General features: G+C 40.3%; 1 protein-coding gene and 1 long non-coding RNA gene across 4 annotated transcripts in view; one reads left to right on the forward strand and one right to left on the reverse strand.

The window, feature by feature from the left end:
- The window catches only part of abca8 (ATP binding cassette subfamily A member 8), a 63,336-nt gene extending 54,202 nt beyond the window's left edge, over nt 1–9,134 (reverse strand). Inside the window, exons 1-3 of one of the 3 annotated variants that reach the window (XM_031894111.1) lie at nt 8,878–9,134; nt 2,676–2,780; nt 1,567–1,783 (exon numbers count right to left, since the gene is read on the reverse strand). In XM_031894111.1, coding sequence (XP_031749971.1) covers nt 1,567–1,783; nt 2,676–2,777 — 319 coding nt within the window. In that variant the 5' untranslated portion in view covers nt 2,778–2,780; nt 8,878–9,134. Of the gene's footprint in view, nt 1–1,566; nt 1,784–2,675; nt 2,781–4,527; nt 4,615–8,855 lie in introns of those variants that run through there. The other 2 variants (XM_031894112.1, XM_031894113.1) reach the window with 2 other exon arrangements.
- LOC116407967 lies at nt 9,120–15,831 on the forward strand. The gene is made up of 2 exons (XR_004220650.1): nt 9,120–9,351; nt 15,561–15,831. It is a non-coding gene; the product is annotated as an uncharacterized LOC116407967 (long non-coding RNA).
- The last annotated feature ends 308 nt before the right edge of the window (nt 15,832–16,139 follow it).

Genomic DNA, 16,139 nt, shown 5'->3' on the forward strand with positions numbered 1-16,139 from the left:
AACCTTGATAAAAACCAGTGACTCAAACAAACTGAGGGTCAGTGACTAACTCACATAACTCATTTATTCTCTCACCTAGTTTGAGAGCAGAAATAAAACTTATTTATAAGATGAAGGTCTGACCCAATATCCCTTGATTATTAAACACTTTCTCTATGTAATAAAAATATGTAGTATAACAAATGCATATGGTACTTTCTCATATAGACAGTTGGCATAATGTAATAGTTGCAAAATTTGATACCGTTTCCTATAGGTACCAAATGTTTAGCATAGTTTTCAAGGTTTGCTTTCACTTTTCCTACTAATTACTTATGGTGAAATGCATGGTATAAGTCACTATACCAGATATGCAGCTATGGAATTACCACCTAGACTAAAAACTGGCAGTTACCAGCTACCATCAGCCTATTTTCCTTCTATAAAAGGCTATGTGTTAAAGGGAACATTTGTCTTGAATTTCAATTTTTACAGGTATGGGATCTGTTATCCAGAATGCTCGGGACCTGGGATCTTTCCGTAATTTGGATCTCCATAACTTAAGTCTGCTAAAAATCATTTAAATATTAAATAAACCCAATAGGATTGTTCTGCCCCCAATAAGGGGTAATTATATCTTAGTTGGGATCAAGTACAGGTACTGTTTTATTATTACAGAGAAAAGGGAATCATTTAACCATTAAATAAACCCAATAGGACTGTTCTGCCCCCAATAAGGGGTAATTATATCTTAGTTGGGATCAAGTACAGGTTCTGTTTTATTATTACAGAGAAAAGGGAATCATTTAACCATTAAATAAACCCAATAGGGCTGTTCTGCCCCAATAAGGGGTAATTATATCTTAGTTGGGATCAAGTACAGGTACTGTTTTATTATTACAGAGAAAAAGGAAATCATTTTTAAAAATTAGAATTATTTGCTTATAATGGAGTCTATGGGAGATGGCCTTTCCGTAATTTGGAGCTTTCTGGATAATGGGTTTCCCATACCTGTATAATGGTGTCAGTAAAAGTATAAGTCCATTTTCAGCTGGAATTTCCTGCAGTTCTCCACTTAGGAATGTAATTGTCTTGAATGTGTACCTGACCCAATGATTTGAATGAAAGACTGGATGATGAACAAAAAAAGGCAATATTAAGAAATCTAAAGATCTAGGCTTATAATTTAATATGCTTTGTGTTTGCAATGGTTACTGACACAAATATCAAGGCAACATTCAAGTTTTGAGATTAGAGCTCACCACAAAACAAAATACACCTGCTTTCTATTCATTACTATGGGATTTATAGAACCATTTGGACGCTAACTTGCACCCATTCATAAATATACTTCTGAAAATCCCATAGGAATGAAAAGAAAGTGGGTTAGTTTTTCTGCGGGGAGCTCTACTCTCACATTTTGATAATCCGCCCCTTTGTTTCGCTTTGGAGAGAAGCTGAATAAAACAATACATTTGTTATCCCCCAACAGCAAAAGCAAAGGCTTCTCAGGACATTTCACTCTGCAATATAATAAATGTTCATTTAATGGTAAATTTTCACCTTGAGATTAATATTGAGTTATACCTGGGATAATGATGCTTTTGGCAACTTTCTCCATAATATCCCTAGATGTAGGGGATGTGTATACATATCCGACTTTAAAATTATTGCTTCTGTCAACTGCATCCAGGCGGCCAAGGACCTCAGCCGGTGAGTTGTATTCCAACTGCACAAAAGTAGATAGGCCCATCACCGATATCAGAAGCATCACTAACACAAACGCAAGGTTTTGTAGCCATTCCTGTGCAGAAGAAAGCCAAGTAATTTAGATCTATCTATATATTGGTCATACCTAGTTCCTGCATTGGATTTGCATGAAAATAGTTGTGAGGTTTTATTACAATATAAGGCTTATGTAATATGAGGCACAATATATTCCCCAGGTGAAGCAACCCTAGCAACCAATCAGTTGTTTTAAAGAAAAGACCAATAAATATGTCTTTCTTATTGGTTTCTATGGGTAGCAATCTACTCAAACCCCTACTCAGGAGGTATTCAAGGCCCAGGGAAATATTTGCCCAGGTCACTCAGGATTCATTTTTTATTGAAATATTAAAAAGTAAGTTGACACTACATTCCTGTTCACCCAGTCATAGTAATATACTGGATATATCTATAAGTATCTAGCAGTGATATGTTGGAGGGTAAGCAAGGGCTAAAAAAGGTGAATTTGAAATTTAGATTATTGTGTTTGTATATAATACACCTTGGTAGACAAGGCTCTGCCCCAAAGATTTTGCTGAACTACAGATTTCAGAATTTTCCAAAAACAGCAGGATAGCCTATATCGGTGATCCCCAACCAGTGGCTCGGGGGAAACATGTTGCTCACCAACCCCTTGGGTGGTGCCCCCAAACAGGTAGTTATTTTTGAATTCCTGACTTGGGGGCAAGTTTTGGTTGAATAAAAACAAGATTTACTACCAAATAAAGCCCCCTGTAAGCTGATAGTGTGCATAGAGGCCCCTAATAGCCAATCTTAGCGCTTATTTGGCCTCCATGAACTTTTATGGTGCTTGTGTTACTCTCCAAGTCTTTTTACAATTGACTGTGGCTCACGAGTAGGAAAGGTTGGGGACCCCAGGCCTATATAGTTCTGCCATCTCCTACATTCTGTTTTGTTTGTTCACTTGCCAGAATGGTGTGCCACTTCCTCCTCCATTTTAGAAGCAAGTTCTTCCAGAACAGTGCCATCGTCTGCTGGAACAGACTAGTCTCCCTCAGCTTCCGGTCCATCTTCTAGAAGACAAAAGTATTGTATGTCTATTGGGACTGCACTTTCACATCTCACGTACTTGGCTGCATTAAACCAGACAGTCATGGAGGACATGGGATTGGTACAAGCAATCTGTCTGGCAAATGGCCTCTAGTCCTTTGGAAGCATGCTAGACGTTGCTGAGGACTAGGTTGTTAAGACAAATAGTCATGTGATTCCTGCATGTTCCTTCAACAAGTTCCTTCAATGTACCTCAGCACGTGAGCAGTTTTAAAGCTTCCCTGCTTCCAATAAGCTGATTTAAATGGTTGCAGAAATGGTTCTGGGGCAATTCACAAACGTAGAGTCAAATAACAATGGAGTAAGAACTTGTTTTGGCATTAAAGGAAAAGAAAAGGGTAAGGATGTTCCGTCTCCTACACTAAAGGGGTGATTTATCAACAGTCCAGTTTGATTTTTTTTTCTTAACTCAAATGTCTGGTATTTATTAAGTGCAAAAAACTCAAATGTAAAAATTTGCCATCTAAAAGCTTGCGGGTTTCAATAGAAGTCAATGGGAGTTATCATAGTCAAAGTCAAGCCATATTCAAAAGGTGATTATTTTGAGTTTTTAAGACCTTGTAAACCCGAAAAATTCAAGATGTTCAAGTTTTTTTTATCCAAACCAGTTTTCCATATTAATAAATAAGCAAGTTTATTCAATTTAGAAGAACTCGAATACACAAACTCCCCCATAAGGGGCAGATTTATCAAAATGTGGGTTTAGAGCTTAATACATAAAAACTCACAAGGCGAGCAGCTAGAATCACTGAAGGTGCATATAAATGTGGCACTTCCCCATGGTTTTAAGTTTACTTTTCCTTTAACATTTTACTGGTTTAATAGCATGAAGTTCAGAAAGATGGGTTTAAACTAATTTACACCAAATTTGTCTTCACGGCATTTTTGTGAATTCACCCTTTTTTGTTTAAATAGCATTTTCTGAATTATATGTAGAGCCTTTACCTTTCTGTCTTCCAAGCACAAACAAGTTCCTTTTGCTATTTCTCTCCTGCGCTTCTCTTGTCTCTTTAAAACTAAACACAAGTTGTTTCTGTTTCCCACATGGCAACACTAGGGTTCAAAGACACATGAGAAGCTGCTAACTTGTTGTTTGTAGGTTTGAAACACTAAAGAGCCATGAACTGGCTGTTACTGAAGCCTGTAAATTATATCCTTATAAAGGGTACTTAGTGATGTCATTAGTTATAATTGGTGCTTGTGTATTATATAATAACGAATATATAATATAACTTGTGTGTTGTAATTAATAATAAAGCCCTGATGTAAAATAAGTATAAACTCCTCTTTGACTTATAATATCCTTTTGTTTTACAAAAGGTGTGCATTATTCTTTATATACAGTACATGGAGTATCATGGTGTCAGAACATGCCAGATATAACCAAAAAGGAACAGGCACACAATAACAGTCACCTGTCTCCAGATCATGCCTTGTATTCCTGACCTCTGTGCCTCGGGGTCCTAACCTCTGTGCCTCGGGGTCCTAACCTCTGTGCCTCGGAGTCCTAACCTCTGTGCCTCGGGGTCCTAACCTCTGTGCCTCGGGGTCCTAACCTCTGTGCCTCGGAGTCCTAACCTCTGTGCCTCGGGGTCCTAACCTCTGTGCCTCGGGGTCCTAACCTCTGTGCCTCGGGGTCCTAACCTCTGTGCCTCGGGGTCCTAACCTCTGTGTCTCGGAGTCCTAACCTCTGTGCCTCGGGGTCCTAACCTCTGTGCCTCGGAGTCCTGACTTCTGTGCCTCGGGGTCCTGACCACCGGTCCTGCTTCAGACTTGCCTTCTGTGTTGTTCTTGGCTCTGTTGTTTCACTTTCTGTTTTACTCTTATCTGCTTTTATCTTGGCTCTTCTCTCCCTCCCTCCTTCTCTCCCTTCCTTCCTGCCTTGCCCCTGGTGCTTGCATTTACCTCCGGCTTCCTCTACAATACTATGAATTCCACTAACTCTTCAGTCAGAAGACCATAATAAGGAACTGCTGTAACTGTGTGGAGTCTTTCTCCAATCTGTCTGTGTATAGATTTGCCATACTCCCTCCTTATAAAGCACTAGTAAGGCAGTTTTGGTCTCCATCCCTTAAATATGATATTAATAGAATAGAGAAAGTCCAAAGAAGGGCTACTAAGTTCATAAAGGGGATGGAAGGGACCAGTTATGATAAATGGTTAGTTAAATTGGGGTTGTTTACATTGGAGGAGAGAAGCTAAAGGGGGGTGCTTTATTAACCAGTTGGTTTTTCCATCTGAGGAAAGAAGGTTTCATCTTAAAATGTGGAAATACAAAGTTACTGAAAGTACTTTTTACAGGGAATGGTCTGATTACCATCTTGTAGTTGAAGTCAGAAAGGAATTTTGCCCCAACCAGGCAAATTGGAGAGGCTGTGGCTAGTGGTTAGGCTGGTTTCACTTGGGCAAATAGGTTGAACTTGATGAACATGTGTCTTTTTTTCAACCTCATCTACTGTGTTACCATGTTATGTGCTTATTAGGGGCTAGAAGAATTAAAGGAAAAGTGGGAACTGTTTACACACATAGCAGCAGGGAATGTGCATCCAGGTTAGCCCACTGATTTATGAAACCAATAACGTTCCATATTTGTTTTTGTCTTGGAATATTTGGTGATTTCTCTAAAGTAATTCAGCAGAAGTATTGTTACGCATGCCTCAGGGGGTGGGCAGAGATTAAGGAACAAAAGGGTAGGCAACTACACATTAATAGGAACCGATACCCAATAATAGGAACTAGTAAATCAGATGAGCAGTCTAAATCTGATGTTATTGCCCTAGCACATATTGTGCACATCAGTTAACTCCTTAAAGACTGTACTTACAACAGCCCTGACCGACTGACTTTTAGCCATTCTCCTTGACCACAGCTTACTTCAACTTTTATTTCATACAGTGTACATTATAACAACGTTAAAGTGCTATTTTATAAGCGTTTTGCATCTGACATCAGTTTTATATTTTGCTAACTGTGTCAGTAGCAGCGCTGAAAGTCATATGAACATGAAGCCCCGGTTTGGGACTTAATAGACGTACAGAAAGGCAGAACTCTGTGCTCTGTAGGCAATTTTATTTCATGTTAAGAGATTAAAAAAGTAGATTGAATATGTGCTTGCAGTAATTGTTGTTGCATAATGTACATAGTATTGTATTTCCTCAGGTTTGTGAAAAAGATTCCAAACGAAGTAAGAAATCAGCATCTCTCAGTACAACTCAGACTGTAGCACTGACCAGCTCTTATACCAACAGTGCTCGGGCTTAACTGCTTTCTGGAGTTGAACAGCACTTATAAAAGATACACTCTCTCTCTCTCTCTCTCTCTCTCTCTCTCTCTCTCTCTCTCTCTCTCTCTCTCTCTCTCTCTATATATATATATATATATATATATACAGTTCAAAATAAACAGCACTCACGAAACAAATAATCACCGGTTGCCTGGGTGCAGTCCTCATCGGGGTAGACAATAGGAAAAAATGGATCGCATCACACAGGTCTTATATCTTATATAAGACCTGTGTGATGCGATCCATTTTTTCCTATTATATATATATATATATATATATATATACAGCCACAACACAAGGTCCAGATATATACAGCAGCCATAGAGGCCAGTAAAAATGTCATATGATCAAGGAGCAAGTTGGGTAAGTCTAGCATAACAGATGTGGCCTGTATGTTTTTGGGTGCAGGAGAAACCCAGAGTAACCAGTGACCATACAAACACCTTGCAGATAGTGTCCTGCCAAGAACGGAACCTCGGGCCCCAGCGCTGGAAGGCAGCAGTGCTAACCATTTATAGCTACATCCAGAATGGGCACATAGGCGCCACAATAACATATGGAGAGATAGTTTGTATTAAACTATCTCTCTTTATATTACTAAACTATATTAGAAAAGCCCAGTGTAGCATATGCCTTAGGCCATTTGTAAAATCTGAGAAAGGAATAAATATTTTCTTGAAGTGCAACGGCATGGGCACAATGAATTTATTTCTAGCCTTCTGAAACTTGTACTATATCATGATAATCTTGTGTTTAATGATAATGACTTTTAGCTCCTCCTCCTAAACCTATTAGTCTGCCATCAAGTGCCTCCCAGCTATACCTGTGCCTTGTTCTAATAATTCTGCATCTCAGAGAAAAGATTCCATGCCTCTTTCAAAGGCCAATATGGTAGAACACACACCTCACCATATAATATTTCTAATTTCTTAGCTAATGAATGCAGCACCACCTGAGTTATATTTATAGGTATTGTTTTTTTTTTTTAAAGGAGAAGTAAAGTTTTAGCACTGCATCTCCAAAACCACGAGTTACATTTGCACCAACTTAACAAAGTGGGGCCAACACTGTTGGGCAGCAATGTAGTTCTGGACATGCCAGGAAGGCTTTATTTCCTTTAAAGGAGACGGAAAGTCATTTTGGCATTTTACTGCCAATAGATTAATGCCTCCTAGAACACTATATTTATTTTGCAGAAAGCTTTACGATACCTGCGTAAACAGCCCTAGAAGCTTCCTCTGTTTGTTTAAGATTGTAGCTGCCATTTAAGCTTGGTCTCCTTAGCTTCCTGCTGCATCTCTAGTTGTTGGTAGCTCAGATCACACATTCTGATGGGAGGGGGAATGAATTCTTCTGAATTCTTATGGGAGGGAGGAGCAGGAGACGGGAGAGAGGAGAGAGCTGCACAGACTCTGGCCCCTGGAATTAAGGATTGTTTCTGAGAGAGGAAGTCTGATACTGAAAACATGTTTACAAAAAAGGAAATGCTGTGTTTCTTTTGATAGAGGACATGAGTGCCTATGGCTGTATTTACATTACCTTTCTGAAAAAAATGCCTCTAAATAGCAGCAATCCCTATAGCACCCCTGACAATGTAGTATGTCAATTGGGGTTGCCACATTTTCTATGAAAAAAGGTATATTTTTACCTTTCTACCCTATTAATAACATTGGGAACAGTCATCATTTTTGCCTGTCAGGTGGCAGCACTGTTACCAAGATATGTCTGCCCAAGGGCCACATCTGGACTGAGATTCAAATTAGACCCTGGCGATTGAAATGTAATAAGAAATAAATGTTCAGAATTCCTCACTCATTATTAATTAGCATTATTAATTAGTAAATTGCTGGGAGTTGTAGTTTAAAGCAATACAATAGAATTTATCAAGGTGCAATGAACTAAAGTACATATTGGTTTACTCCTGCATATATGTATATGTGTACATTGTTCTAGTCTTCAGAGCTAACATTTCATTAGCCTATAAGTCAAATGCCACACTAAGATCAAAGGCATTCCAGCAAGAACAAGTCACATAGGTTCCTGTTCTGGGCTTGACAATGTGCATGAGGGGCTAAGCTCGCTGGGGACATCTAGTGGTGGGTTTCATTGCAGCTTTTGTTACCTAAAGGAGTTATCTGGCAATATTGACGTTGCAGCTGTACCTCCCAGCATGTCAGTCTGAATGCATTTGCTTCCCTTAGCTTCCTTCTCATAAGGCAATAATACAGCTAAGTCCCCTGGAACTGTTTTCTAATGTTATATTTCAAGGTACACAACACAGTACAGTAAAAAAGATAAACTTATGCAGTTACAAAGATGAATTGCCACGTGTTAGGAGATATAGGATGAAGGAGGCTGCCCTGTAGAATTTACAGTCTACGCATGAGTATAAATAGGGAGTTATTATGTGCTGCTAAAAACAATATAGTAATATTATTAATAAATGATAAGCAGACTAGGCACCTACAGAAATCAAGAGCTGTGTGAGTTAAGAACTGGATTCATTATAATAAATTCTTTACAGACGGTTGCATTTTTTGAATTAGTGTCCCCAGATAAAAGGGGCAATCTGGCTACTACTGTATAGGCTTCTTCATATAAAGGCAAGTTTCCCTTACTATGTACAAGTGTACAGCTTGCATGCACCTCCCAAATACACAGTAAACACAAACACAACAACAGATTATATATATATATATATATATATATATACTGTATTTATACAAGAAATGCCAATATTAAAACTGATACTTACTTTAACCTAATGAATGACTTACTGTGATATTCCCAGGTAAGACCCAGCTGTAGGACGGGCTGCACACTCCAGCCTGATTCTAACAAGAAGGTTTAAGTGTTTGTGATCCTTATGTTTTTGGATTCGGATGTTTTTTTGGGTTGGTGACAAAATCCAAAGTGCAGTTGTGGACTGTGTATCAGATTTCAAAGGGAATATTTCCCAACCAGCGATGCAGCTGCAGCTCCCTCTCTACAAAATTCAGAATACTGTCTGTCCAAGCATTTTGGGGAGGAATGTGAAGTGAAACTATTGAGTAAGAGCAGACACCCAATGCCAATTCTCTAAACAGGCACATAAACATCTGAAGTAAATGGGTGAGGCTAATTCTTTTGTATTACACAAATCTGTACCTGCCTGTTTGGAGCAGTGCTTATTGAGTTCTTACATGATCCCTTTGATTGTGCTCCCCTAGCTGAAGGCTCAAGGTGGCGCTCCTGACTGTCACCTGACTGTGGTGAGTTTTTCAGGACTGCTATTATTATTATTATGTTGTAAGGATCTTGTGGAAAGCATAGAAAGTTTTATAACAACAACCTGATCCTGTTGTGCAACAAAACTTTCAGAGCTCAACTGTCTGTAAGTTAAAGGCTGGAGAGAGCTGGAGTTCCATGGCAGCTGGAGACTTGCAGGTTACATGATCTTGCTGTATATACTATAGAGGGTTTTTTCTTTCTGATTTACAAGAAAGGCTAATATATGTACAGCGCATAGCAAACATGCACCCCCAGTCGTCTGCGTGGGCACTGCATTCCATTGCAGTCAGTTACCTTGATGTAGTGACACATTTGGGGGTGGGGCTATGACATCACACACCTCGCCAAAGGGGAGATTTTGCCCAGTTTTTTTTATAACCAGACAGCCCCTTTTGGCAATTCTAGTGTGGTGGTTTGGCAATTTTATAATCATAAACTTGTAACTAGAAACCCCTGTTTCTGAATATGTTTTTACTTGTACAGAATAAATTGTTGATAGAACATGGGGCCATGGAATGCACAATTATCAATTCCCTCTTTTAATGGAGAAGGAAAGGTAAAAACTCAGTAAGCTTTATCAGAAAGGTCTATATAAATACAGCCATAAGCACTCACAGAAATGCACAGTCCTCTATCAAAAGAAACACAGGATTTCTTGTCTTCTTTTTTGAAAACATGTTCTTCCGGGTGTCTGCTATAGAAATACCAAGATATAAATACATAAATAATGATAATTGTATCTGGTCAATTATTGGAAATAAATTGGAGTTAAATGAATGTCAGATTCACAAAAGCTCCCTTTATGTATGTGGAGTAAAACTGTTGTTCCAACACCCCAACTTTCTTTTACACGCAACATTTTCGCATTTTCGCTAATCTTTTTAAAGATTTGCAAATTTTCGGGCGAAACGAGACAGATTTGCTCATCACTAATTGTAACTCTTCTGTGACTGCCAAACAATGAGACATGGCTTCCTTATTGATGGCTATGACTAACCATAAGTTAAAGTGGAGACAGAAACAAATATAGATTGATAGTAAACAAGATGGTTCCTCTTATACATATATTTGTGTGGAGCATAATGGGTCAGATTCAGAGAAAACACACTATCTTATAGTTTAACAGTTCATCAGTCAAAACTTTTCTCCCAGTGCAGTTCCAGTTTTTCTCACTGAATTGTATCTGACTCTATGGGGCAGTCTGAAATTAAATAAGGGGATAAGTCTTTGTTATCTTAAGGTGGCCATACGCTGAAAGATCTGTTTGTTTGGTGAGGTTGCTAAATGAGCAGATCTTTGCCCAATATGCCCATCTTGAGAGTCAAAAGATTGAATCACATTGATGGGAAGTAGGCCATCAGACTTCCTTTATCAGCCCTTCAAAACGTGAGTCAGAAAAATGTCTGCTATAAGTACAACGAAGTTGGATAATACTGATTTAAACCATTCCAACAAAACATTTTGATTTCTTCATTTGCTCTCTGATCAACGGTAGCCGTGATGGCAGGCAATACAGTTCTATTGTATATGTTCATCAGATAGAGCAGTGATCCCCAACCAGTGGCTCAGGGCAACATGTTGCTCCCCAACCCCTTGGGTGTTGCTCTCAGTGCCCCCAAACCAGGGAGTTATTTTTGAATTCCTGACTTGGGGGCAAGTTTTGGTTGAATAAAAACAAGATTTACTACCAAATAAAGCCCCCTGTAAGCTGATAGTGTGCACAGAGGCTGCCTAATAGCCAATCTTAGCCCTTATTTGGCTCCTCCATGAACTTTTATGATGCTTGTGTTGCTCCCCAAGCCTTTTTACATTTGTCTGTGGCTCACGAGTAAGAAAGGTTGGGGACCCCTGAGATAGATACTGCTCACACACAGCACAAATCCTGTATTCCATTTTCTGTGTCCTCTTGGAGGGGAACCTAGACATCTGGCAAGTACCGTATATACTCGAGTATAAGCCGATCCGAATATAAGCCGAGGTACCTAATTTTACCTAAGAAAACTGGAAAAACTTATTGACTCGAGTATAAGCCTAGGGTGGGAAATGCAGCAGCTACTGCTAAGTTTTAACAACAAAATAAATACCAATAAATTTACATTAATTGAGGCATCAGTGGGGTATATGTTTTTAAATATTTATTTCAAAGAAAAACAGTAAACTAGCTCTGTAAGCGGAGAAGAGGGTCAACAAAAACAATATGAGTACTACCCCAGGCTCATTGCACATTGGCAAACTGGCAGCAGGCCCAGTCCCAGAGGAGATGTAAGGGGAAATAAGTATTGCTAGTGGGAGCCTAGGGAGGGTACTGGAGGGTCTGGTTGCGGGTGGCCTAATTTGCACACAAAGGAGAGAGGGTGCTAGTCTAGAGGGACCCATGGCACCCGACTCGAGTATAAGCCGAGGGTGACTTTTTCAGCACATTTTGGATGTTGAAAAACTAGGCTTATACTCGAGTATATACAGTACCTTGTCTGTGAAGGGTAGCGTGTAATGTTTGCACTGTGGTCACAGATACTGAAAAATTGCCATTAAAGGGTTATATATACTTTAAACATAGTTCCAGAGGGTAGAAGACTCAGCTAGTGATGAGCAAATATGTCCCGTTTCACTTCGCTGAAAAATTCTCGAATCTTTTAAAAGATTTGTGAAATGGCAAAAAATTCGCGAAACAGCAAAAATGTTGCTGTTTCGCGAATATTATTCTTTTGTCGCCCGAAGCTATTCTTTTGTTGCCCGTAGCTATTCTTTTGTTGCCCGTAGCTATTCTTTTGTCGCCCGCAGCTATTCTTTTGTCACCTGCCGCTATTTTTTTGTCGCCCGCGGCTATTCTTTTGTCGCCCGCAGCTATTCTTTTGTCGCCTGCAGCTATTCTTTTGTCACGCGGCTATCCTTTTGAAATTTGCCGCGAGTCCATACCTGGCAAAACATTTTGCCCATCACTAGACACAACTCCAAATTACTTGCTGGCATCTCGGTGCAGCACAAGTGTAAGTGTGATGTTATAGCGCCGCTTCAAAATTTCCCCCTGAAGCGACCACAACTTGTCCAGCGGAGACCATGGCAATTACATCAGGCACAGGGCACATAGGGCTCTACTAAGTCCCTTACCAAAGGTCTGATATGCCCCATATTGACACATTACCTTGCTAGGTGACATTTCACTCCAGCAAGGCTTCACCCTCACGTAACCCCCAGTCGCCCATCAAGCTCCTAAGAACCTGGATCTTCTTGATCTTCACTACACCATCCACAGGTAGTACAGGAAAAGCATACACAACTAGGGGCACCTGGGGGGCTTTAAAAACTGACTAATACATTCTTTGTGCTAGCTGTCCTACCAGGGGACATGAGTGGTAACTCTTGGTGTTCTGCCTGTAGGATGTAATGGAAAGAAATCTTTGCCAAATACTCTGTCATGTTGAATGAATCCTGCTGTTACTGGTTATTTAAGTGTAAATAGGGGTGAAATAGAACATGGATATTTTGTGTTTCTTCTATAAAAACCCTGAACCATTAAGCACAAAGATAAGGATTTCTGTTGTGTACAACACAAGCAGCTGATTGTTGCATTTGTCCTGCTGGAACAATGCTTGTCTTGTTTCTGTACATATTGTAAGGCTGCGAGTTCCATTCTCCTACTGCCCAATTCAACAGGGACAGGAAATGCTTATTAAGTGAAATCAGCCAATTCCATCAATAGCTGGAAGTTTTTATACAGTAATTTGGAGTAGTTAGTAGTTATAACTCTTTACCTTGTGGGGTATGCTGAGCCTTTTCTGATCATTTGCCCTTTCTGCCTACCTTTTCACAGTAACCCCTATATATAATAAATGGCACTAAGTTTGCCCAGGAGCAGTAACCCACAGCAACCAATAAGATGTTTGCTTTTAAACAGGTGATCAGTAAATGCTGCCTGCTGATTGGTTGCTATGGGTCACTGCTCCTGGGCAAATGTAGTGCCTTTTATTACATAACCCCCTAAGGGCCAGATTCAGTTTGATGAGAAAAGCTTATCTCCTAATTCAATTGGATCACAGCACAGCAGAGCGCCAGTAGCATAGCAGCAATGACAACCTTCTTTACCAAAAGACCCCAAGCTCCCTATGAACTGTTCTTGTGCTGCTATTGTTCTGTATGAATGGGTGATGGGTGTTCCAGCCCAGAACATGTCAATTAATTGATTGAATAAAAAAAACTATAATGATTTCTGTTTTTAAATTTCCCCTTATCTACTGTGAATAGTATATGGTGACTGCGTAATCATGTGCAGGCCCGGATTTGTGGAAAGGCCACAAAGGCCCGGGCCTAGGGCGGCACAAGTTTAGGGGCGGCATGCCGCCCCGCCGCAACAGAATTTTTAAATTTGTCTCCCATACGGAGCAGTCGGGACCTCTCCCCACTGCTCCGTATGGGAGTTTAAATGCGCGAATGCGCATGCGCACTCAGGGGAGAGGGCGCCGCGCGATTGCACATGCGCACTCGCGGGGGCGGCCTCGAGGCGCCGCCAAGTTAAATCTGGCCCTGATCATGTGCCTTATTTCCCTAACTTGTCTTGTTAATGACATAGTTTGCATTTTTACTCTTACCAAAGCCTTCACAGTCTCTCACTCTGGGCAGGCATAAGGTGCCTTAACACCATTTTGGTGTTCCACACGTTACCTGCCATGTGAAAAACTGCACCTACCCATGCCTAAATCTATCAGCTCTACCTGTAACCGCTGGTAATGCCACAGTGGTCAAGGGAAGTTCACCCAGCACAGCCTTACCTCCTCCAACAATTCTTACTCGGTGTACAGCCCAGAGAGTGGGCACTCCCAAGCGCAGTCCAGCAAAAAATAGTTGACTGGCACAACGAGTGTAGTGCAAGCGGGGCTTGGCCCCTGCGTGTTTATTCAAAAAATAGCAGCAACGTTTCGGGGGCATACCCCTTCGTCAGGGGGTACACCCCCGAAACATTGCTGCTATTTTTTGAATAAACACGCAGGGGCCAAGCCCCGCTTGCATTACACTCGTTGTGCCAGTCAACTATTTTTTGCTGGACAGTGGTGAAGGGCCCTGCTTGTGCTATTACTATAGCTATACTATTGAGTAGGGTGGCATAGGGAAAAGTCTAAGGGAAAGCCAAGGGCCAGGCTCTGTAATACTGGCACCTAGCCAGTGTCGGACTGGGATGCCAGGACCCACCAGAAAACCTTAGACCGTGGGCCCACTTTTCAAACTATTTTTCATCCACTTCTCACTCAGCCTCTATATTTTCCTAGTTTATTTTCTTTAGGTACTATTATCTATTCTTCTTTATATTTAGTAAATTTGTTCCCATAGAGAAACAGGGAATGACCATGAATTAGGCCAAATGTTTAGAAGCAGGAGGGCCCACTAACACCTGGGCCCACCAGGAGTTTTCCTGGTATCCCTGTAGGCCAGTCCGACACTGCACCTAGCAACAGCCCCCATGCAAACAAGGGCCGGTAGCCTCCTTTTGTGACCTGAACTGTTTTGTTTTGATTATAAAAATGTGAGTTTTGCTTTAATTGCAGCTAATTTATTGTATGTATTTTATTTATTCTTGTATTAGTCCATCTGGTGAGGAACATCCTTTCAGTTAAAGTTCTGGCATCCTGTGTAATTCTCATATTACGCAGTTTCTGGAGTTGGCAGTGATGGAGTGTGGGATCTTACTTTGTTTTTCTCAAATATTTTTTCTCCTATTTTTTCTCCCATGTGGTTCCGGTGGGAGGGTAAAGATCATTTTCTGCTTAAGCAGATTTTATTTTTAAGCTGTTTTTTATCTAATAGTTTCCCCCTGTTGCCAGACCTACATTCCGTAGTGTAAAAGTAAAGCCAGCAATTGGGATACTATTTTCCAAACAACAAATAAGCGTAGGAGACAATCAGAGAAGACTCAATCGTGAGCTCTGTGGGCTTGGGGGACATAAGGGACAGACATTATTAAAGGAACAGTCAGGTTCTAAAATGCAGAATATTCAGAATGTGGTTCATTCTGACCCAGATGCAGTTACTGGTATAGCAAACCACATAGGCTTTGTAAGCAATACAATGTAAACAAAGGCATGTATCCAGTATAAATACACTAGTGTTGAAGAGTTTGGAATCACTAGGAAATTGTGTTTTTTTATTTTACCACATAATGCCATCTCCTGCTGTCAGCACTGCTTTGTGCGAATTTCAGCATGCAGCAGGACAGTGACCCAAGGAACACATCGAAGCTATGCAAAAACTATTTGTGGAAGAAACTGGAAACTTTATCAAGCTTCTGGGAAAAGCTGAGCCACAAGGTCAGAAGAAAATGTCCTACAAACAAGTGGCACTTCTGGGGAGGAGCTAAGGGAGGCATGAAGGCCAAAGTCTGACAAACTGGTCGTGTCACCAATAGAGGATTCTTTCACTATTTTGATGTCAATTTTAATGAACCCTTACATGAAATAAAGAGTGTGACATTGTCAGTGTATTTACTGTAACTTCTGATAAAGGTGAATAAGAACATTGGTTGCTATCAAATGTTGGGTGATCCCAGATTTTTTACATATAAAAGAAATACAGTGGTTGAAACTCCGAGGAGATTTAAACCACTTCCAATTATATGCAATTAATATGAATTAAGGGTGTTCATCATACAGTCTTTATTTAAGGTACAAAGTTAAGAGTTGGGCTACCCAGACACCTTTCCCCAACATACCAAACAGTATAAGGTGCCGCCCTAAATAGCTACCGTATATACTCGAGTATAAGCAAAAATGTGCTGAAAAAG

Source organism: Xenopus tropicalis, chromosome 10, assembly GCF_000004195.4.
Source record: "Xenopus tropicalis strain Nigerian chromosome 10, UCB_Xtro_10.0, whole genome shotgun sequence".
Classification (NCBI taxonomy): domain Eukaryota; kingdom Metazoa; phylum Chordata; class Amphibia; order Anura; family Pipidae; genus Xenopus; species Xenopus tropicalis.